This window comes from Hetaerina americana, unplaced genomic scaffold, assembly GCF_022747635.1.
Source record: "Hetaerina americana unplaced genomic scaffold, ioHetAmer1.1.p SCAF_12, whole genome shotgun sequence".
Classification (NCBI taxonomy): domain Eukaryota; kingdom Metazoa; phylum Arthropoda; class Insecta; order Odonata; family Calopterygidae; genus Hetaerina; species Hetaerina americana.
Window position 1 is genome coordinate 32,266,700 of NW_027286292.1, and position 24,316 is coordinate 32,291,015.

The window sequence follows — 24,316 nt, forward strand, 5'->3', positions numbered from 1 at the left end:
TTTTAAATCAATTATATTTATATTTCTTTATTCCTGTGTATTACTGGCTGGTTCTAACATTTCTTTAAAAGCAGGAAAATATGAAACTGTCCTTGAATGGTGCACTCTGTTCCTCTATTAGAGGCCAGGCAGTACAAAATGTCATATTTAATTTTCCAAGATCTTTGAAGAACTTACAGTATTTCCAAGCTGTTTTCATTTGCAAAGTTATTAAATGGCCGCTGAATTAATTTGAATACCTCCTTATAGCATTGGAATTCAGTAAAATAGTCCTTTGCATCATAAATGTTGAAGTATTATTCAAATAATGATTATTTTAATTTTTCCATAGAAGCAATAAAAAGCCAAATCACACATTTACAATGTGAAAACAATATTGACTACAGTACCCTAGCAACTTAACTCTGGCTTATTAAAAATTAATTTAATTTAGAATAAAAATTTTATATCATGAATGTGAGTTATAACTTATCTCTGAAAAATTTAGGAGAAAGTTATTTCACTTTAACTTTTACATAGAATTTTTTCCCTTCCACTCTCAGGGAAGAGTGTGCATCCGTGTATACCCCTGCCTCCAGCGATAATGGAATGTTTTGGATGCAACAACTATTGTATGTTTTAAGTTTTGTATCCATAAATCATAGTTCTTAATTAAATCTATCAACTCACTTTGATTGGAGACCTTGGAACTAAACGGTCCTCCAATTAAGAAAGATTATAAGTGGTTGACTGAACAGAAGTTTCATGATGAAAAATTGAAAATGTTTGCTCCCTTAAAGAGTTTTTGGTTTCAAAGAGAAAATATTTTTTCATTATAATGCACTTTGTTGCTTGGGCTGTGATGATTATGCAGCCTATTTGCAGTGGAAACAAAAAAATGATTTTATTGCTTGTCTACCACTTTGCTAGATATGCTGAACATGTTTTCATATTAAATTCTCTCAGGGAAAAACTTCATTGTTTGCCAAATTAGGGACATATGTAACTGTGGACTGTGGATCAGCAATAATCCAAGCAGACATGTTATTTCCTAGCAAAGTTTATACAGTAACATTGTATTTCTGTTGGGTCTAAGTTTATCAGAATTATTTTTATTTTTTCTGAGTAAAAAGCAGAAAAAATTGCTGTAAAATGTGGAGAATAGTGGTTAATTATGAATACAGCCAACTCTAGTTTTATTTTGCTAAAGACCATCACAAGTGACTGTAAACCTTTTTCACTTAATGCATACATTAACATTTCAGTAGTTATGATCATTATATGGTATCTATATTGAAAGACACATTGATAAATATTTAAACTTTTACAACATTAAAGTTGTTGAAATTTTATTGTCTAATAATAAAAATACATTATTTTGTACATGGCCAGTTAAAATTTTAAAAACTCTTCTGCTATGCATCATTTTGGATTAATATTGTAAGAACCACATTGCTGTTTAAAAGTTTTACAATTATTAGTCATTTAAAATCTATGCTTCCACCATAGTTTTTCTATACCACATGCATATTTTAACATAATCGTTGATCATTTTACCCTATATTACCAATTTCTTTATGTTAAGTACTCTTAAATCTATTGGTGACCATATTTTAGTATCGAGGAATGAGTTATTAATTAGTTTTAATGGCAACATCTGCAGCGTTTTTTTTATGCTCAAGACATGATTGTGAACCAACATCTTCGTAGTATTTCTCCAGGTCCTTGTTCATTCTCCCGTCATCATCTCCATGAATTCTGTCAGGGAAAGACAATTGTTTTAGAAAAAATTTTATTTAATAATCACAGAGAAATAATGTCTGGACATAAGCATTTTGAGGAAATAGCAGCAAAGTTTTCAAGTAGCATTTCCAGCTTACCATCAAAATCTACAGTGCCTGATCCATCTGTGTCTATTTCTGCAATAATTCCATCCAAGTCCTCAGGACCAAGTTTGTCATCTAATGCCGCTAGGATTTCTCGTAGAGTTGCAGTGGTGATGTACCCATTTCCTGCATATATGGAAAAGACATGGTAAAACTATTTAATATCATCCTTAATAAATTAATCAGTTCTCTGCAATATCATCCTACATGTTGTTTGGAATATTATTAACAAACATTTCTCATTAAGTGTGTATGCTTTAATTACTTTACTTCTACTCGTATAAAGTTTTGTGTAATCAGCATTTGAACGTTGAAACATAGAGCCAAAATTTACTCAATAAGTGACCACTGAATGAAAAGTGTACCCCACAGTAGCTGATGGTTATTTTTTTGAATGCCAACAATCACTACATGGACAAAAACTAATTTGAGATTCATCTCATAGAGACAAGATATTCCTTGGCCCCTTCCCAAACTTTTTAAGCTAAACAGAAAAGATGCATTGGTGATCCGGAGAAAGAAGAAAGCCCTATGTAGAGCTGGTATTACTTCATCAATAATGCCATATTCCATGAAATTTTAAGTGATAGAAATTTAGGCAACATCCATTAAGATGTAAACCTCTGACTTTAATAATTTTTATCAAAATATTGGGGAAATATATATTTCCGATATATTTAGCAAATGTTACAATGTATAGGCATAGACATACATGATAATGATGGCAAACCTTTCATTTCAGCTAATCTGATATTGTAGGAAAATTGGCTTTTCTGATTTTAAGGAAGCGAAGGATCCCTGTATTGGTGCATCATGATTATCCATTGTTCTATTCACCTTAGAGGAAAAGACACTGCCGTAAGAGGGCAAGGAAAGAAGGCTTCAAAGAGGAAGGAGGAGTGGATGTAGCCTCAAAGGGAATGTTTAACCGCCTTACTGAGTGGTGAACTCACCCCTTCACTAAGAATCTCTCCCCATCCTCTTTTTTAGGTATTCCTTTTTGCCACAATGCCCATTACTCATATAATGAAGTATAGATTTATGCATGCCACCTACGCATGCGATAGAGAATCTACAGTCACGGTATCAATATCAAGCCTAGAGTACTAAGCAAGATTTGCATATAATACCCATATTTTTATGACCCACAGTTATATTTGTAAATTTAATTGAAGGAATCAATGTAAAAACTAGTTGCGATGCTAATGGTAGTATCCAATCAGCTTTATTGGAATATCAGTGAGTATAATATTGGATTTGAAAAGACTAGCATCAGGTTGACCACTATTGTGTTTAAAAGTTAAACTAAATAATATATTGATATAATGAGTAAAGTCAATGAATCTATTAATCTAGTCAGGAACTTGGCTTTTCATTTCTGTTCTCAAAACTACAGCTTAGTAGATGGGAGTAATAGGGGTATATCGGATGCTTAAAAATATCCATTAATATGATATAATAACCATGATAATTTAGATGGCTTTCAGCAAAGAGGTTGATCCATGCATGAAAAATGAAGATAACATTTGCAGTTATCTTTCCAAAATGGCGATTCAATTAGGGCAATTAGGGCTATGGCCCTAAATAATATTTTACATTCATTTGGTGGATCCTAATCAGAACATAATTTAAATTCATATTCATTGATGCATTTCAATGTGTATCCAATGGAAGAAAGGTACTCTTGCTTGTTATGTAGCTCACCTTCTCTGTCATAAAGACGGAAAGCTTCTTTCAGCTCCTCTTGCATGGCTTCAGCATCTTCTTCTTCTAAGAAATGTGAGGCAATGTTGCAGAAACAGTCAAAGTTCACTTTTCCAGTACCTGAAAATAATGGAATGACTAGGTATGGTTTGTATGTATAACGTATTTTGAGAAAACATGATTTATGTTCAGTTTGGTAGTTTCAAAATGACTGTCAATGCTGAAGTGTCCCATCAAATTTGAGAGGATTGCATAAGATTGGAGAAAGGTAAGAGGAAATGTGCAGTGCCAAGATATTGCTCCTGAGATGATTGTGAGAAAAGATGAAGCTCAATGAATGGCCTAGGATCATTCAGCCCATCTCATTTTCCCAATCTATCAAGTCACATGTCTCATTGGTCTTTGATGTTTCACCTCTCCTTTCTTTTATTACGCTACTACATACTGCATTCTGATGGGTTTTTACCATTACATTCCAATGAAATGATCAGCAATAAAAATATTCAACACAAGAAAATGAGGGAAAGACTCATGTGTCTGTTACCAGTTAGGTGATGGGCAAATCTTATTCTTTAAAAGATTCCTTTGTGAAAGAAAGTTATGAATAAAGAATTTTAAGAGAATGAGGGTCACATTTTTATACAATATCATTTGTACAGTTAACAATTCATCTTAAAATTGCTTAAATCATACAAGCAAAAGCAATTCATCTCCAAAATTTAGAGGCAGACCATTACAATAATAAAATCAATTTAAAATATATATGAAATCACTATTGGTTGATGACCACTTTCCAAGGTGACAGATTTTATTATTTTACCACCGGTCCATTATAAACCATTTATTCTGTTCTTAATTAGACATGTTTTCCCTCTATAAGGAACCAAATCTTCCTTTTCTGATCATTATTGAACAATTCTGCATCACAAAAATTTGCCATGAACTCGCATAAGGATCATTCAAAAGCCAGTAAGGTGGGAGGATAGTGGCAAGAGTGGGAATTTCAATGTCTGTGACATCAGAGATGGGAGGTAAATTGGAACAGTTCCATTGGTGAGAGACGTACTCAGAAGAGGTGAGGAAAAGACTTGATGACCGAATACTTGGAATATTTCATTCTGAGCATGGAAAGATTCCAGAATTAATGTTAAGTGCCAATGAGGAGTCTATAAAAGGGACTCCCATATGCAGCTGAGAACATCAACTAAATTTACTCCTTTATGTCCTTACACATATTGTGCACAATAATCAACCTTTGAATGTCAGAAATCAGTTTGATATTGACTCCAGATTTTGAGTAGGTTTTTTTATGCACCTGTATTTTCTCCATAAGATAGCAGATAGTTTTCTTCAAATTGCTCCAGGCTAACATTTTTTCTATACATAATCATTGTTGTCTTCTTCAGACTGCCCATTTTCAATTAGAAATACCAACCCAGAGAGAAATATAGAATGAAAATACCATAATGATGACAGGTGTGACTGAATATAGAACTTTGCCCTCATCTAGCAAAACCCTATTTTATTCCTTTGCGATTATTTTGTTGGGTTAATATTGAATGAACTGGATTTATATTTTTCCACAATACAGAGAAGAGACACTTCACATAAGTTAACTAATCAATCTATTTTATTATTTATTTTTGCCTTAATTTGAGTAAATCCATTTAAAAACTGAATGAAACTATGTCAGTTATCTCATTATAAATTTATTAAAAAGGTTATTCAATATTCTGGCATTAACATGCTATTATCAAGACGAATCAGCATCGTTATTAGACAATTTTGCGGTTTTGGGAGAGAAGACACTGACAAATCCTAGATTTTAATGCACTGTGGACTTAATCTAATTAATAGAAATTCCGCAAAGGGAAAATATTTCAGAAATCTTCATTGACTTTGAGAAAGTCAAATTTCTCACAGAATAGAGCGAAATGGAGTTCATTGCTATCACATTTATACACAGCACACTGCTTCTTGAGCAAAAGTCCGCGGCTTGTAAAATTTGATTTAAAAAATCAATACATTTTCACTCAAACGCACAGGGATTAATATTACGCTAAAAATAAAATTTTAACTAACGACTATTAATCAATTCCCAAATGCACCAGAATACTGACAAAGATCTCAAAAAACAAGTATCTAAGAATTTACTAAATTAATTTTTATCTTCAAGAAGTGTGCTTCCATTAGTCATTACAAAATGAGATTTTACCGTGATTTGAGACAAAGTCATTCTCTGACTCTTTTAGCTGAACTACTAATTTAGTTTTAATAATAATACATAATTTACTCAAGTGCAGTTTTTTTATTAATTTTAATCCGCAATTTTTTACCGCTATCGCTCCACATGGCTTATAATGCCTTTTCCCTTTTTACCCACAGTTCCTGACGGAAAATCGTTCGTCTGTGGCGACGTTGTCTTCGTCACTTTCAGGGATGTGGAAATTCTTATGAACTCTCTTCGACCATTTTTGTACACGAGAAGAAGAACACCCTCTTTTTCAGTCACATCCATCCACTCCATTTCCCTCTGATAGTTCCGTAAAAGTTTCGTTAGTGCTCGATATCGAATGATGGAAGTTTCACTAAACGTTAGTCCGGGATTCAATGGTCTTGCTTCCACAATTTTAGTCACTCTCACGTAACAGTTGGCCGAGGTCATAACACTAGCTTCATCAAATATTGAATTTTTTTCGTTTTCCGTTGATTATGGTTCCGAATATTGATTGCAGGAGATCAAACGAAGTTAGTCAGAAAGTTGGTCGAATGTGGAAGCCTCATATTATTACATATATCCTTCGGCGTTATATGACCCGTCAACCATTAAGGTCAAGCGTTGGTTCCGCTGCATGAAATACAGGGGCAAATGCCATCATTGCTCCCGTGATGCTTACGAGACTTACGAGAGCGATTCAATAAGTATCCGTGTTTGACGACAAAGGGCGTTCCTGAGGGAAGTTTATGTTATCATCGTGTGCTACAATCTATCAAACGACGATGAAACAAATTTCAGACTGATTTAAAGGTTATTTTGGATTTGGCAGCCATTCGAGTAAGACGTGTTTCGTGATTTTCGCTAAGATGCAAATATAGCAGTATCGTTCGGTAATTCGCTTTTTGTTTTTGGATGGGAAGAAATGCGAGGAGATAAAATCAAAGCTGGATGCTGTTTATGGGGACACTTCGCCATCTATGACCACAGTTAGATATTGGTTCAACGAATTTAAACGTGGGCGAACATCTGTTTTTGATGAGGAGCGACCAGGACGCCCGGCAGACGTGGTTACCGAGGTAATCATTCAAAAAGTCCACGCCATGATTCTCGCTGATCGACGAACGAAAGTGCGCGAAGTAGCAGAGGCCGTGGGTGTGTCGACCGGAACGGCAATAAATATTTTACATGGTAAGTTGGCGATGAAAAAATTGTCGGCCCGATGGGTGCCGCGATTGCTCACGGTGGACAACAAGCTGATCCGGAGTTGTCGCCGCCAAACTGCATGAACTACGTTATGAATTGCTGCCGCACCCCCCGTACTCACCCGATCTGGCTCCCTGCGACCTTTTCTTATTCCCTAACATGAAGAAATGTCTCGCGGGAAAAAATTTAGCTCAAACGAGGAAGTTATCGCCGAGACAGAGGCGTATTTTGGAGAGTTCGACAAATCCTATTTTTTGGAGGGGTTAAAAAACTGGCCGGAACTTTGGGAGAAGTGTATCTTTCTAAAAGGGGACTATGTTGAAAAGTGAAAAAAATGTTTTTGAAAAAATGATTTCTTCATTTCTAACACGGGCACTTATTTAACCGCTCTCGGAAGATTTCATATGATAAAGTAGGAGTCCTTTCTTTTCTGTGGCAAGAAGAATATTAAGCATAGGGGTAGAGGTGATAACATCCTAGATTTCCCTGTATTGACCTTTAGGAACTTACTTTTAAATTGTGCATTAAAATGTGCGTGAAATGGAACGCGACTTTACTAGCCGTCATTAGTAACTGATCGAAAACTCTTTAGAAGTATTCTGAGAAAAATTTAGGAAATGCTCTCTTCCCCCGCTACTTGGCACACTCAAAAAAGATTTTAAGAGAAAATTTTAAGTGAAGAAACTGATTAACTACTCCGAAGGTCCATTAGTGTCACATCTAATGAACGCCCAATATCGAAGGTCCTGTTCCAATGCGATCACCGGGGTTATCTTGGATAAAACTATCAGTATGTAATTTAAACATTTGAAATTAAAATAGTCCGGCTAGTTACGGTTAAAAAACTGCCGGGTGTAGCGTTGAATTGACAACTAACTGACTTGCCTTATGGATTACCTCTTTCGGTAGGGAATCCATCGTGAACATACGAGTCTAGGTGTAAACCCCCTAATTCATTCCTCCAATCATATTTCAACGGGATGAATTCGTCTCGTTTCCAAAATATTATTTTTTCTGGCGCATGTTTAAGTATCACACTTAATAGCTTAATATTGTCACCATCTATCCTATTTATTAATTTTCTCGGATTATTTGGTGGTCTCAGTAGTTTTACAAAGAATGAATCTTGGAACTTTCTTCTTATCCTTCTTTCTTCTTAATGTCTTTCACCTTAATGTTTAATTAAAAGTCTACAGGCAACATGCAATTATCTGTTAAAATGAATACCACTGTTAACACACTTGATACTGGTACACAATTTTGATTATTTTGAAAAAAAATCTGAAAAAGGAGAGTTCATTGCACAGAAAATACAAACGAGCCAATAATTGTATTCGTTTGTAAGGATTCTACACACGTTTCCCATCAGAGGTCGCGATCAAATCAAATGTGGTTCAGGTTCATTGGGAAACTGTTGTCAGCCTGAAAGCATCTTCATCATAATAGTTATGATAAATCGTTAATGTAGAGGTGAAATGAAATTGAAAAATTCCTTCTTAAACGTAACTTTACGAGTGATACCAGGATTTGTGCGGAGTCAACTTTTCATAAAGAACTGATGTATAGGTTTTATAAAAGTCGGTAGCCACGCTATTTGTCAACTATGTAATTATTTCTCAATTGATTGAACACCACTTGGGAATATTTATCATCAACTGATCATATGACGATATTTTAGTGAGAAAAATAGTCATCGTATTCATACTCCTGAATGAAGGTATTCTACTCTATCCTTCTCTTATGCCTTCAAATTATAGGCTCAGTGCAAATATTTGCAAAAACTCGAGGGAAAATGAACGTATATGTACATATTTGAGGGATCACGGAACAGTAATTCTTTTCCAAACGGTCTAAGGTCAAGAAATATTCCATTCCAAACTAAAATTTATAGAGTCTGTTTGACATTAATCCAATGCTACAGCAATGTCTCACAAAAATGATTGAATTAGCTTGCTAACTCATACAAATCTTACAAATGAATGAAAATTCTACTATTTAAGCACGAGTTTATCGTATCAAACTAAAATAATTTCGACCGAGTGGAATTTTAGCGATCTTAGAATGAATTAATTTTTATGAAAAAATTATTTGTTCGCTTTACCACAAAAGTGGGGGTTACAGAGATTACTCATACATTGTGAAATTGCAACTTCAACGTGGCAGTTTAAGGATTCATCAATAGAGATTTATTCATGAGATAAAGGCGAATATATATATATATATATATATATATATATATATATATATATATATATATATATATATATATATGCATTTTGATTTTCTTCTCATTTTAGAGAAGGAAAAAATCCAATGTCTTTCGATTTCTTCACTGCCTTAGATTTTCACGTAAAAAATAATACATCGCCACAAACGGAGATTTTCACCAAAATAGAACTTCCTTTTGGGAGCAGAGCGTTGGGCGTCGAGGGAATGACGCCCCATATCAGAGTCTCAAGGTGAAATTCCGTTATGCGTCTATTCACTTCTCATTTTAGAAGCATTGCTAAAAAAGTTGGTTGAGATAAGAACCCGCAGTTCCTGATCTAGCGGACTGGATTGAATTTGAGCCAAAATACTGTCATATTTCTTCCTGTGGAACCAATCGCTATTTTAACCACGCTTTTGGAATTCGAACACGAAGGTGAAATTCGTCCCTGCTTGCGCAATGCAGCAGTTGGTGCAATGCGCAAGGCAGAGCAAGAGAGAGAGAGAGCGAGGCCGCGTTCCCTGCCATTGATTCACGTGAAGCGTTACATTTTTATTGCGAGAAATCAATGATGCAGCAAGTTCATATGTAAATTGAGTACACAATTAATTCTCCTTGGGAGTCAAAGACTATTCCGGTCCTTCGCAATCTAGAGATAACTCATTTTTAGCAACGCGAGCAAACGCTTTATGAGTTTTCCCCTCCCCGACGAATCAAATATTCACTCGTTTAATTCTCTCCAAGTAAGATACATCCCGGCTTTTATCAGCCAATCATTCGCAATTGATGCTTCTCCCTTCGCTAGTTCAATATTAAATGTTAGGCTATCGGTATCATATTGGAATTGAATATAATTAATATATGTCAACGGGAATAAATCCCTTTAAGGACCTCTTCGAATGTGTCAGAAACTTGTCTTTGCAAATCAATACCAAAGTATCTCTCTCCAAGCCAGATTCTGGTGACGAGTTTGAATTCCGAAGCCTATTAAATACGGGAAGTGTGGGAGGGTAAGCATAACGAATACTTTAAAGCTATCGGTGAGCGAATCCCAAAGCTTATGTCAAGAGTCAGATTACGAGTCGAGGGGAGGGGGAGATGGAAGGGGAGTGAAGATTGTTGCGCTCAGTGAATGGGATTCCTTGGGAGTGCTGAGTTGGGAGGATGTGAGGGTTGGCGGTGGAGCGTAGGCCAGAAGGGAAGCTTTTGCGTCTCATCCTGCCATGTTCTCCGCCTCTGGCGAGCCGTGAGAGAATACACGGACGGCGTTGACGGGCGTGGCCGTGGCGCGGTGGTACGCGGACGGGTGGGAAGGCGATAATTGAGCGGAAGGTGTGAGATGAAGGCATCCAGGAATGGGGTGGTGCAAGTGAAGGTCAGCGGTGGCTATAACCAAGCGGGAGGGAGGATTTCCTCCACAAACATGGCGCTCTGACGCTCACGTCTGCTTAGCGCTTCACTAAATAGATGTTGAAAGGAAATCTACGACAAGTAAATTACACCATTTCCATTTACTCCCTAAATGCAATAACCCACACCAACTGAATGAAAGCCCCCTCATTCCATAGCCCATACTCACGGTCGTGTCCTCGTGGTGTCAGACGTGAAGTACAAATGCCTTGTAAGCTTCATTTTCTCACGTTGTGGTAATTGCCATATTGTGCAAAAGAAATAATCTTATTTAAGTCATCAAAAAATTATCTACTTCCTGAGACCCATGACACCTGGGTCGTAACCTTGAAAAATACTTTGGTAAGAGGCAAAAACTGGGTCGTAGAAAAACAAATCTTACTTTATTACATTTTTTGTTCATGCAACAAATGTCTTGTCATTATGTTCTCATTTGAGAGTAAAAGAATATTATCTTATAAAGATAATAACCTCTCTAGTAAGCATATAATATAAATGTAGCTATATATAGATTACACGTTAATTATAACGTCATGACAAGCACTGCTGTAGCGGAGCATAAAGGCAATAAAAGAATGGATGCGTTATTGGACGCAAAATGTTTCATTATTTCTCCCAGTTAGTTTGATTTAATGAGTTAAGTGATTAGCGAAAGCTATGGTTAGAAAACGATGATATGGAGTCAATTATTCTGATTTAGTTGGAAAGAACGAATGCCACCGGGGAAAATTATTTGATTATCAATAAAAGAAAGAATCGCTACATACCATCGGGATCTTGCTCTTCAATGAGTGCGTTCAATTCTCCGTCATCATATGCCTGTCCTATGGTGTTTAAAATTGTGCTAATTTTCAGGGTTTCGATGAAACCAGATTTTGAGGTGTCGAACATCTGGAATGCTTTCCGCATAACTGTAGGTGAACAAATATTCAGTACCATTAGTCTATCATTGAGGATTCTACGTATATTTGATCAATGAAGTAATTGTATTCCATATATAATGAATAAATTTACGAATTTCAAATAGAAATCAAAATAAAGTGTTTCTTACTTTGCATTTTCTGGTCGTCGTCTTCCTGAAAAATAAAAAATAGACACATTATCATCATTATTTATCAGATTAATCTAAATCAAAAATGAGTAAAAAATCCCCAGTATATCTCAGTTTAATACCCATTTCACTTAAGTAACTGACCAAATGCTAAGATTTCCAATTTCAAAGCTAAATACACTGTTCCCTGACATTAGTCGATATAGAAATATATGGAGGATATTTCCGAAGTTGAGTAGGTTGCGGATCACGTAAGGACGGGAAACTTGGTCGACATTGGATGTAAGATGATCCGCTATAGGCTTTGTCCTCGAACTAATTTTACGCGTCAGACAGGGATGTCACTTGAAGCTGGATGTATAAACGACGAGGATTTAATTTCCAAAATCTCTTAAGAGTACGCCGCGGATCCCTCTAAATATGAGATATTTTTGCATTACTGTCATCTCATCACATAATTCGAGCGGCGAAAATGAGGTGGCGTGTCATAAGGTTCATTTTATTCCATTTCGGCAAATCATTCTTTTATTTAATTCAAACACCAATAAGCAAATCTACTGGTAGTCACAATTAGCGGCTCGAATATAGGACCAGGTTTGCGTTTTTGAGCGCGTAACCAAGCTAAAATGATCCTGGGTTCTAATGACTTAAAATTTCAAAGTTGAAATTTGTTCAAAACATGGCTATCATAATGTTAAACGACTTGGCAGAAAATACTCAATTTTTAGAGCCATCATTTTAATGCCATCATTGACATTTACGTGACTTTTAATAGGCTATTTGTCAACGATATGAGCCCATTCGCATTATTCATTTAGTGCATCATTCATTTTAGCATGTTTGCTTCACAGATATAATTTAAATATTTAATGCAAATAAAGAAAATATTTAGCATAATATATTAGTTCCAATTATATCATTTTGGCCAATATTGGTTTTCATACTCACTTTTTAATTTAGGGGGCAAAGTCAGTAGACTTCTGAGCGAATTGCAATGAATTCATCAGCATATAAAATTTACAGTTCATATTAACCAGCGAAGTTTATATATGTATGTATTTGATTCTGAATCTAAATATCTTAAAAATATCTAGTGTTATTTTTGCCCTAGGAAAATCAGCGCATAGGTATGCTATAATGTTTACCATCTTTTTTTCTCTTGTCGGACGAGGACCTAAGTATCGTAAAATATGCAATCTGTTTTATACATAAGCTCTCCGTGTTCTTTTAAAGCCAAACATCTGTTTTTGCACCACGGAAGAAGACGTGGAAAATATAAATGTTACTTAAAAAAGACTTGGAAACCTTTGAAGCATTTGGAAATAATAGAGGTTTTACCGATGAAGGGAAGGTTCAAATGTGTGTTTGTAACCCCAAATCAGTTAACAATTTTTACTTTTAATTGATTATTTATAAGTTATCGATTCAATAAAAGTGTCCTTCACCGCATTATGCCCTTTTCTATAAATTTTTACAACCAATAAAATAAAATATTCTGAGGATTTTAAGAGCAGTATTTCATTTTGGAATAGGTATGGTAAACGAAATGTATATGTCCCTTTTCATCCAGGGGAGAAAAACAAAGGAGGCAGAAGCATTTAGAGTCAAATTGAAAAGACTTGCGATTACGCAAACTATATGTGAGTTTCGTTCAAGTTTCATTGATGAGTTGTATGTTGTGTAACTGAAATTAACGGAGTCAAAATTGATTTCGCGGAAGTTCTTCTGATCCGTAATGAAAATTGCATTCTCCAAAATGGACACAAACTCTTTACACAGTTAACCGGGCAAAAACTGCGTTTAAAGTAAATTCATTTTTTCGAAAATGTACGGAGAGCCTGTATCGGGAAAATTTTGCAGCGAAATTTCTTCCTTTGCAACATTATTAGGCACGGAAAATTTTTGGGGAAGAGTACCGAAGAAAGAAGCGTCTTGTTTGCAAGAATTATTCAATTCGTTGAAATCATTGGTAAGGCATCGTTCAGTCAATATTTTTCACGTGATTAATGCAAAATGCTTACGATTCAGCAGAGGATTGAGATATATTAATTGTATAGTAAACGGTAGCACATAAATTAACACGATATGCCAGCAAATGTATCTAAATTCGATTTTGCCTCTTCGGCTAACAATAATCTACCACTTCCTTACCATAATTCGTTAATTATTATGGGAGGATTACTCTCATCATATTTTAAATCATGTATTTTGGAGCCTTAATGTACTGCTTTTATGAAACTAATGACCAATCTTTCAGCGGTTGTTGCTAGTTCTTCAAATATGACCGGCATTCTAGCTGAGGTGCTGGCGCGAAAGCTCTGAAGCCTGCATTCTTTCCTACTTAATATCCTCTCCTCTTCTCAGCCAACCCTTCCTCCACCGTCCAACTTGCCTCCACCCTCCCCTCCCCTTTCGCTCCTTTGCTCCAACACCATCGCTTTGATTACGACACTCCTGAATGCAGAGGCGGTTTACCGTGTAGACGTGATTGAACAATCTGTATTCTCATTGTGCCAGGCCTAATAACGCGTGAAAACTCCATCTTGTGGTTATTTCGGTAGCACTTACGACCTTCGAAATTTATTTCTTCCCTTCCCGCAGATAATGTCATTTTCGCTCCAGTTCCGGGTTCCAAGTTCTTCGTATTCTGCATCCGAATAAATATTAGCTTACACACAAACTCACACTCCTATTTCCCAGTAAGAATAATGCAATTCAACTAGAATTATTTTCGTTTCATATGATATCTAAAGATATATTGTGCGACGACCTTTCTGCAAAGTACTGTCTCTGAGTTTCAAGATGCACAATGGGTGTTGTGTTATCCTCAATAAGCTCAATACTGTTTTAGAAAGCAGCGCCTGCAAAATGTTTTAAACATCTTGGGAGGTCTAAAATGTGATTCGCCATCGTATGCAAGACAGCTCTTACTTAACCTCTAAACATTATTTAACATTTGTGAGTTAATGTAGCAGGTTCCAGCGATTTTTCAATTAAGCTTAGGGTGCCAAAACGATGACGCCATGCGAGATTTTATTTTAAACTCGCTCCTTTTATTAGCGCTAATAACTCCTATGACGTAAATCTCAAGCAAATTTCACTTCGGGAACGGTCAAGGGTGCCGATGAGGATGTTACATTCATTTTATGATGTGAGTTCGCAGGTTGAAAGATTCAAACAAAGGAATTTTGGAATTTTACTCGTTCATTGGCCAGTGACGCTTCCAAATTTTGAGAGAGATATTGAAGCTGAAGCTTGCTCATTGCGCGGAATAATACTTGTTCACTGTGCGGCCCTTGGGTTATGAAGAAGAAATAAGTATTTTTTCATTATTCATCAAGAATTCCAAATTATTTCCTGAGAAAGCATTCTTTCTATTTAGGATTAGGATTTTAGGACCGGGATAGCGCTGGTTTTTGGTGTTTTAGCCACAGAATAAAATCCTTGGTGAAGATAACTTTCACCTCCCGAAGATAATCCTTTGCCATGAAGGGTACAAACATTTAAAGGACGGAATAGAGCATTTAAACATGGCCTGAAACTGACCCTGTGAATCAAAACCCACGTTAAACCTTTCAAAATGATTCTTTCCTGCATTGTGTGGGCAATTTGGGAGAGGATTTATTTATAGTGATACAGTATTTGTTAGAGAATATCGTTTTAGATTGGCCCCGTGCTTTTTGAAAATATATTAACTCCTGGAAAATTATTCTTGGTATTTAAAGGAACCTGTATATATATTTGGGCTCTGAAGAGCAAAAAATCATGTCTCATTATAATGTGACATTCGTGAATAATTAAATGACTTGTTTAATTGACGCCACTTTGGTTTATGTGCCCTATTTTACCACGCCCCTAGAAATAATACCACGCCTTCGGGGTCATAATAGTCGATCAAAATCAGGAAAGAGCTCTAATATAAAATTATTAACGGAAAAAACTGATTGCCATTTGACAGGTTCATATTTTACAAAAGGATTTATAACTCAATTAAAGTTCAAATTTGTTCATTTGTGGTCATCAATGGATAACGATCTACTTATATTATAAAGAATGCCAATTTCATGAAATAACATTTGATATTTTATTGGTATCGGATAGTTCACGAATGTAGTAGGGAATATTACTTTGCCAGCTAGCAACTCAAAGTTTTTAACATGATGATAATAGTAACCGAATTTCGGAACATATTAGCAAAATCAGGTGGATAGTTCCGTTTTTATCAACTCCTGCTCAACGATGAATATTCGGGGATCCCGCAAGAAATAATACACCGATTTGTAATTCTGTTTTGTGACACTGGGGATACGTATGCGGCATTCTAATAATGCAGTAACTTAGCGTATAAAACTCTAAGTAGGTCATTTTCAAAAACAAGCAAATAATTTTAGAGTATTTTTTCTTTCTTTTCGTCCAAAATCAAATTAATTTGAAACATTGCACTAATTGAGTCCAGACCGCACCCTGTTGTAGATAATTTGGTCCTTGGGGAGCAGCAAGTATTTAAAAATAAATTAGGCCATAAAAGAAATATTTATGTTATATTTTAATGAAGTCAAAAATATTCTCCAATGGGGGCATGAAATCCTTGTTCCCCTCCCTCCCTGGATTCGCCCTTGCAATAGTGTACCTCATAATGACATAGACACACTGTCTCAAATGTGACAATTCAATAGAAGATATATTTGGGTCTCAGATTTTCTAATTATCATTGCAACATTTGTTTAGCTTATCGTACACTTGATTTCTGTATTTAGTCTTAACATTTCAATTAACGAGCAATTAATTCTGAAAATTACGTGTGACGTTCTCCCGGATATGATTTTATTTTGCACTATGTACGTCAACAAGACATATTCAGTCAATTCTATCATTCTCTGCATTCGTAATGATTAAAAGATCCAATTTGTAAACTGTCGCTCTCTAGTATGATTGCGTACCTATTATACAAAAGGAATGCCTCCAGTTAGCAGCATTTTTTCTTTGAGAAGCACCTTCGAATAACAGTATTTCATGGGTAGATTATTTTTTTATGTTTCAGACTAGTGGAATGAAGTCGTTCGTCATAAAATTAAAATGGAGTTTGTTCTCCCTTTAAATAGATCATGGATTCTTACGACCACCGACAGCGTTCCGAAGAAATCTTTTTTTATTTTTTTTACAAATTTACATATAGGACACCAGTTGTTATTCTTATTCCTACCGGGATCCCAATAAGTCTTTGCTTCCCTTCTTGCGTCATAGAAGCTGTGCCAAATTTATTTTACACGACAATAATTCCTGAGGCGCGACTCGAACCTTTGATCTTTGGGTTGATCCTGCTTTCATCATCTAAGCCCCATGTTATCCCAACCCACTTAACGCTAATGTCACCGTGGCCATTATCTAATCCACCAATAAAAATCTTTTTTTTCCCGAATCACACGTTTATCACCTTTTGCACATTCATCGATGAAATTTCAAAATAGCTCAGAACCATTCATACATATATAGCCATTTTTATCTGAAACTATTGCCATTATGTTGCTGGAAATAAAATTATCCTGTTGGATATTTTCTGTGCTTACTGCAGCCACCACATGAAGAACAGTTAAGTAAATAAACTAAAATATGCCCAACACGCGCTTTTATTAATTATTTGATGGCTTATTTTGAACCAAAACTTCTAAAATTAGAATAGGTGTTCTTAACGGAGCTCATTCTAGAAATAAAATAACTTTCATGTTCTCAGAACCCATGATTAATTTCAAGCGCTTTCACTTTATGTTACAAGAGTTTTTAAATGTAAATTTAAACCCATTTTTTCATCAACAATATTTTCCTTTTAAAACGCATTAATGAAGTGACTGTCTGAGAGAAATGACACAAATGCGTGTCGTAAACCCATTCCAACCCTAAACTTAAATTAGCATTTTCGCGAAATTACTCTGAAATGTTTCGAATATTTTGCAAGGAGAAAATTTCTACTGCTTTAGCTTTGAATCAATTTAAGAGCATGAATTAATATACAAAATACGAGAAATGAGAAAAGATATAATCAGGCAATATAACAAGAAGAATAGTCTTTTCAAAGAAGAATAGCCTTCTCTCATTTCCATAATTAAAGACGGTAGACTGGGGACTTAGAAGAATTGGAATACCCGAATTGAATAAATTATGTCTCGCGTAAAAGATTTTCTGCAGAAACAAGTCGCCAGAGCTATAATTTCTAAGTATCGCCTTTAGGCTCCGGTCAAACAGTTTAAACAACACTTCCGCAAAACTCGAGCTTGAGGGTGCAACAGAGTGTAGGTCAATCGGTGGCCGTCTACAAATTGGAACTCAACTCCTTCGATTAAAATTCTTCCTCCTCCGCATTGCATTTGGAGGAAATAATTATTGTTAGTCTTAAGTCCCTACCCCTTGTTTAACCTAAGGTCCGAAGCGCCATCACGATGAACAAGCACCAGAAGTTCAATCATTTGGATGTTCAGTCTCTGTCCAAGTCACGTTTGCCTCGTTATCTCTCGTCATCATCTGAGCTTCCGTGAATCAGTGCAGGCTGCACAGCGAGCAGCCTGCAGCATACCACCCGAATCCAAGGTTTAGTCCCGAGCGACGTCGAAATCGTGGGGCGCGAATCGGTGGGCCTCTGAGCACTTACCATTGTGACGAGTGGACGGGTGCGGTCGCTGGCTGCAGATCCTCCGATTGCCGACGGGTAGCGAGACACGACCCGCCTCCCCGCACCGCCTCCTCCTCTTATAGGTGCGGTCCCTCAATCGACTATACGCGCCTCTGTGCTCCCGCACTCCTCGTCAGCCCCGTGCTTCTAGTCGCTGCTGCTTGCTTGCGCCGTCCGGCCAGCCGCTCCTCCGGGAAACCAGAAGGGCCGGACGACGCCCTCGACCACGGGACGGGGGGGGGCGAAGGCGGAAGGGAGGTGGGGGGTGAGGAGGTGGCCCGGGGCGGGACGGCCCCTCTCCGGTGGGGGGTGGGGAGAAGTGGAGTTGGGGGATGAAGCATTGGAGTAAGAGCTGGGAGTGAGGGGGAGAGAGGGTTCGCGGGACTCCCTCGGATTCCCGAGGGGCGGAGGGAAAACCAACCGCGGCAGAGCGTGGGATAAAACGCGTCGGAGGCGAACGTTCGGCGCTGGAGGGGTGCCGGCCGGCCCTTTCTGGAAAGGACGCTCCCCTTTTAGACGGCACCCGCCCCACTCACAAACTCCGGCACTCCCCCTCCCCCCACCCCACTGGGGCCCCTCCTGCCGTCCCCCCACCTCCCCATAGCCACTCGTCGCTCTAGCTGTTTGCAGGTAATGACCTGGCTGGCCCGAATACCAAACTGCCTATAATATGTTACTCTTGTTCGCGGTGGACTTGCCAAAGTGTGGCACGGAAGGAAAAAGATGATTTTCTCATTCGATGGCTGGCGTGAAATTGGCTACACTGCAATACCTATGGGTGGCGTTTGGATATAAACTTTTCTGGACGCTTACGAAAGTTAGCCAAAGTATGGATAAAATTAACAATCTCTGGCCCAACTTCAATACCGAATTAAGGGATAATTTCATTGGAAGAATTAGCAGAGGCAAGAATGATGACCTGAATATTCCGGAATGCTAAATATTTCCCGTTCTTCCTTCCCGAAGGAAGGAGATTTTTGGGTTGACCTTGAATTTGCACATTCATGAAATTTACGCTAACCGCAAATTAAGACAAAATAATTGTACTTTGGGGTAGAAAAAGTAAACTAAGCTTCTTTTCTGTCTTCATATTTATATATACATATATATATATATATATATATATATATATATATATATATATATATATATATATATATATATACCCGCGCGCGCACATATACACCAACTTCCCGTAGAAGAGAATTTCTAATTTCGCTCATCGGCTGGAATTTCACCCTCATTCAGTCCTATCCTCGAAGGAGAATGACTATTTGCTTTCATTTTATGGCAGCATGTGTGTAAGTCCAAATTATTGAAGGTATTTCGGGCCAGACTATCAAATTGCTGGTTTTGAAATTTCCACTACCTTTTTAAATCACATTTTGCGTTTTATCATCGCTGTACAATCATCTCAAACTATGTTTGCAGGTAATTATAATAGATAGTATTTTTTTAAACTTACACTATGTTGTAAAACTAAGCATCATCGTTTTTAAATTAATGTAAATTTCAAATTTAAGTTCAAACAAAGGAGAAATATTCTCTCAAGAAAACCTATAGCAAATTATATTCCCCTTATTCCACAATATACGGGAATATATACGATATTGAAAGGAATACGCGAAACGTCCTTTGCTGATACGCACAACCTTCTAGAATACACAACTGAAGAAGGCGGCACATGAGCGTAGAAATTCTTAAAAAATTATATGAGAGTCCTTTTCTGCGTCAATCTTGTTTAGTCAATGAGATTTCCTCCTCCATTTCTTTGTTTGGGACAGGCGATGTTTGGAAACTATAAGAGACAGAAAAAAATAAGTCATATTATGCGATCGAATACGTACATTGTGTGTGCTTCAAATTCATTGCCGATGATGAAAGTTTAGATTAATTGCAGTCTTACAAAAAAGTTAAGTAACAATTCAGAAATAAGCACAATTTTTATTAAATTACTTGACATAATTCCAGAAATCTTTGACAGCGAACGCTATTGGTTAAAATGTGGACCACTGGAATCTAGGCCCATTCTTAGGATTTACAGTTGCAATCTCTTGCCAAATGGCCCAATTGAGCTAATTAGAAAAAAGGCATTAACGTCCTCGCGAACCCTAGCCTTTGTGTCTTCAATATTGTGGAGTCAATGAGAGGATACCTTATCTTTTAGAAACCTCAGTACTGATTATGGCATAAATTGGGTCAAAGCTGCTGTCCGTGGACCATTTACGTATTCTGATGGAAAAAGGGTTGTCAACAAATGCTTATTTCAATGAATCCGGCATTGAATTAAAGCGAGCAACTACGTTGAGCATACAGCGGTTTGCAGAACTGTTGACGCAAATCCTCGTTTACGAGTTTCATAGCCATCAGCCACATTTTCAAAATGTGTGGTATTGAAGAGGTAAGGGTCAATGTCCAGAAGTTCAGCAAATGTTCTTCTTGGGATGCATCATTCCTCATCATTCTCAAAAATAATTTGTTAAAAGTCAGAATTCAACAGGGATTTAAAACATTTTTCCAAGACCTCACCTTAGAGTCAAGGAGAACATTCATCAGTAAATGCACCATTGCTTTGACAATCGAAGATCAAAACTGCATTGAATTAAATTTTAACCGTCGATAATAAACCTGATTTTAGCATATCTTAAGGCACTCTTGAACAGTCTGAATGAAGATGTCATCGTTCAGTTCCTGAAATTTTGTTTCCTTCTGTGCCCGGTTATATGAATAATGACAACGGGATACATAATATCTGCGAATGAAACTAATTGAGCATGTAAATAAAGAAAGGGAATGAATTTAGAAAGCCTGAAATGTGCATAAGCGACATGAGAAATAATAACTGTAGCAATACTAATGGAAAAGTGATACATGAACAAAAAAAACGGTCTGTTCACATTTGGAAAGATACACTAAAATGTGGAAATGTGGGGTATCTAATACCAGAGATAACCTTAAGATTGTTTCGACATAGCGAAGATTTTTCCGTGCTTATGGAAGTGCTGGAATATGCACCTCCTCATATGTTGAGAGATAATGATTTTATAAGATTCCTAGTCAAAGAACTTCAGTGGCCTTTGTCTGTAATACTGAAACGTTAAAATTTTTGTGGATTATTCGATTCCTGAGTCAAAGCTTTCAGTATAGACTGTTTCCTCCACTGCGTTTGCCCAATACACTTTTATGCTTGATGAATTTTCCATATGAACTGTGGAAGGCATCGAAAGTTTTAATTGAATACAATAATATGCATACATATATTTCGAAAACGAAGGCTCTTCATCGACGTCACAAATATACAAAAGCTTACCTAAACACAGTTACACAAAGGAAATACAGTCACGTATACTATATTTGACGTTTGACACACACACACATACATATATATATTATACATATATATATATATATATATATATATATATATATATATACATATATATATATATACACATATACATATATATATATATATATATAATGTATAACACTTAGAACTAGTGGACACAGACAAAAACACAGAAACACACAAAAAGAGTTCTGTCCCTCTCTTCCTTGATAAAGGTGGTCACGACCACCGAAAATTCGAAAAATAGTGAGTCTCTTTTTTGTGTGTTTCTGTCTGTGTCCACTAGTGCTAAGTGTTATACATTATTATTCAAGTAAAACTACAGCTCTGTTGGCAGAGTAAAATTCTGCTACAAAGCTATATTTGTGCCAAATATGAAAGTTGAGGGAATGGGCAATGTCCAAATTCATATTCTTCGACCCTTTATACAATTTTGGATCGGAGTCTATTCCCTGCATTTTCCGTCTTAGTTGGCCTGAAAGCAAGTGAGCTCTGCATGTAGGTCGACCATCAACACCTTGAGATGTTGAATCTATTCTAGATTTGGAAGAATGTGTATCACCTAGCAAGAAGCAGCAGTGGCTGTACAGTCCTCAAAATGACTTGTTTAGTAAGAGAAAAGAATCTCCAAATAGTATCTCCTAGAGCTGACGGAAAGGTGTTTATATTTGGTAACATTCTTTGCTGATGACAGCATCGTAGATAGATTAAACTTGGAGCCCTTTCTTGTAAGTGCTTTCTTTTGTAAATCAAGGACTTTTACTGATTTCAATTCTGAGAATATTTATATCTTGACCGATTTCGTTGTTTCTACATCATTATCATTGCCTGATTATGATGTAGAAACATCGAAAGCGGTTTAAATTAATTTTCTCAAAGTAGGGAACTAAAAAAATTCCTTTATTTTACCAATGTAAATATTTAAATTATAAGGAATCAGCGGGTCCGGAAATCGAACCCGGACCCTCCGGTTAGTCCAGCGCTATACCCCTGGGCTACCATACCGCCACACACACAGATATATATATATATATATATATATATATATATATTTGTATATATATATAAAATATATATATGTGTGTGTGTGCGCACATATATGTACATATATATACATACATTATATATGTACAGTATATACCTGTATATAATATAATCAGGCAAGGGCAAGGATGGGGAGAATCTGAAAGATCATTTCTCATAACCTAAAACGTTCGATAAAAAGTTAATTTCTCAATAAGGAAAATATATTCTTACGTTTTCTCCTTGAAAATTATTACGTATCTTCGGAATTCTCTCTTTTCCGGGATAAGTTTTCAAATCGGTTGATGCTGAATAAACGGATCCAGTATCCGAACGACTATTGGGAATGCAAAATAAGCTACAAAATACGGTGAAGACTACTTGAAGTTGTCCACAATCTGAGCCAGAATGGCTTACCCAAAATTGTAAAGGAAATCATACAAACCACGAATTCCATTGGACTAATACATGCAACAGATTTATGCGGATTAGGTAAAATAGAGGGGTTATAGGCAGCCAAGGATAACATGGCGATCCAAATCTGTTCCAAAATATTTACGGAATTGCTTAATAGTGTTAATGATTAATTTTACGAGGAAATCTATTTTTTTATGCAGACCATGAGGAAAAACTCATTCACTCGATTTGACGAAAGGTTGAGATAGTCAATTCCGCATTACTGAGTAATTAACTAACATTAATAGAGGTAGGTGAGGACGTTCTGAGTCTGATTTTGGCGTCTCGACTATCTTAGCTAGAAGGCTTCCGCGGCACGTGGAGTGTAGGTCGGGAATGAACGGAACCAAGGCGATTATAAGCCGTGGACCGTGAAAGAGAGACCGCCCGTTGAACGTTATTAAAATTCCGCTTCCCTCGACGACGGTGAAGTTAACCAGCGTGGCGATGCGCTGGAAATGAGAGCAGTGTATTTTTTGGCCAAAGGGTGCGAAATATTTACATTCATCATAGGAAGGGGTCCCTTGAAAGCATTTTGATCTGGAAGAGTTCAGAATATTCCGTCAATTTTCTGCATGTTTATGTATCGTTTGCATGTGCCTTCTCCTTTAGTCTTCTTTTACCTCACAATACATAAATGACCCAGTAGATTCATTATGGAAATGCATGAACCCATTCCATAGGCCCCTGGATTTGTTAAGTACATATTTTATGAAGATGGTATATGCGCCGGCTGTATGGAGATTCGATTGAAATTTTGAACTTTTAAATTAGAGTGGAAATATCTCAAATTTATTGCGCTAGCCAATAATGCGTCTTCCACTGCGAGTCCTATTTTTGACAATTTAAGCTGGATATCTATTGATGTGGATGCGGGCGGCTGCAAATACATATTTCGCCAAAATCTGTACGGTGCTGGTCGCGCGAAATAGTGTGGTCTGAACTGCAAGCACCCATTCCAAGGGTTAGTAATGAGGAAGGAATTTAAAGAATTGGCTGATCAGGGACCTTATAATCGTTGCTGTTTCATATTGTTCGCTGTCAAAAATAAACTCAAATTCTGTCGGTGACTTCATTTACATGTGTCTCTCTAATTTTTACTTTCACGTCCCGATCGGAAAATGTCATGTTGAGCTACGTGGGTTTATGCACAGGTTCAAGCAT

The 24,316-nt window shown here is 36.7% G+C and overlaps 1 protein-coding gene across 1 annotated transcript; it reads right to left on the reverse strand.

The window, feature by feature from the left end:
- Positions 1-1,288: 1,288 nt before the first annotated feature.
- TpnC25D (Troponin C at 25D) lies at positions 1,289-18,454 on the reverse strand. The gene is made up of 6 exons (XM_071582868.1): positions 18,304-18,454; positions 11,661-11,685; positions 11,377-11,520; positions 3,570-3,689; positions 1,860-1,991; positions 1,289-1,737 (listed from the first exon to the last, which is right to left on the reverse strand). The coding sequence occupies exons 1-6, from the start codon at positions 18,304-18,306 to the stop codon at positions 1,709-1,711; spliced, it is 453 nt and encodes a 150-aa protein (XP_071438969.1). The 5' UTR covers positions 18,307-18,454; the 3' UTR covers positions 1,289-1,708.
- Positions 18,455-24,316: the final 5,862 nt, after the last annotated feature.

Excerpts from the sequence above, each read along its gene's own strand:
- TpnC25D (XM_071582868.1), bottom strand. Across the intron at positions 3,690-11,376 it reads TGAAGAGCAAGATCCCGATG|GTACTGGAAAAGTGAACTTT; the intron begins GTATGTAGCGAT and ends CATTATTTTCAG. Across the intron at positions 1,992-3,569 it reads CCGTCTTTATGACAGAGAAG|GAAATGGGTACATCACCACT; the intron begins GTGAGCTACATA and ends CCATATATGCAG.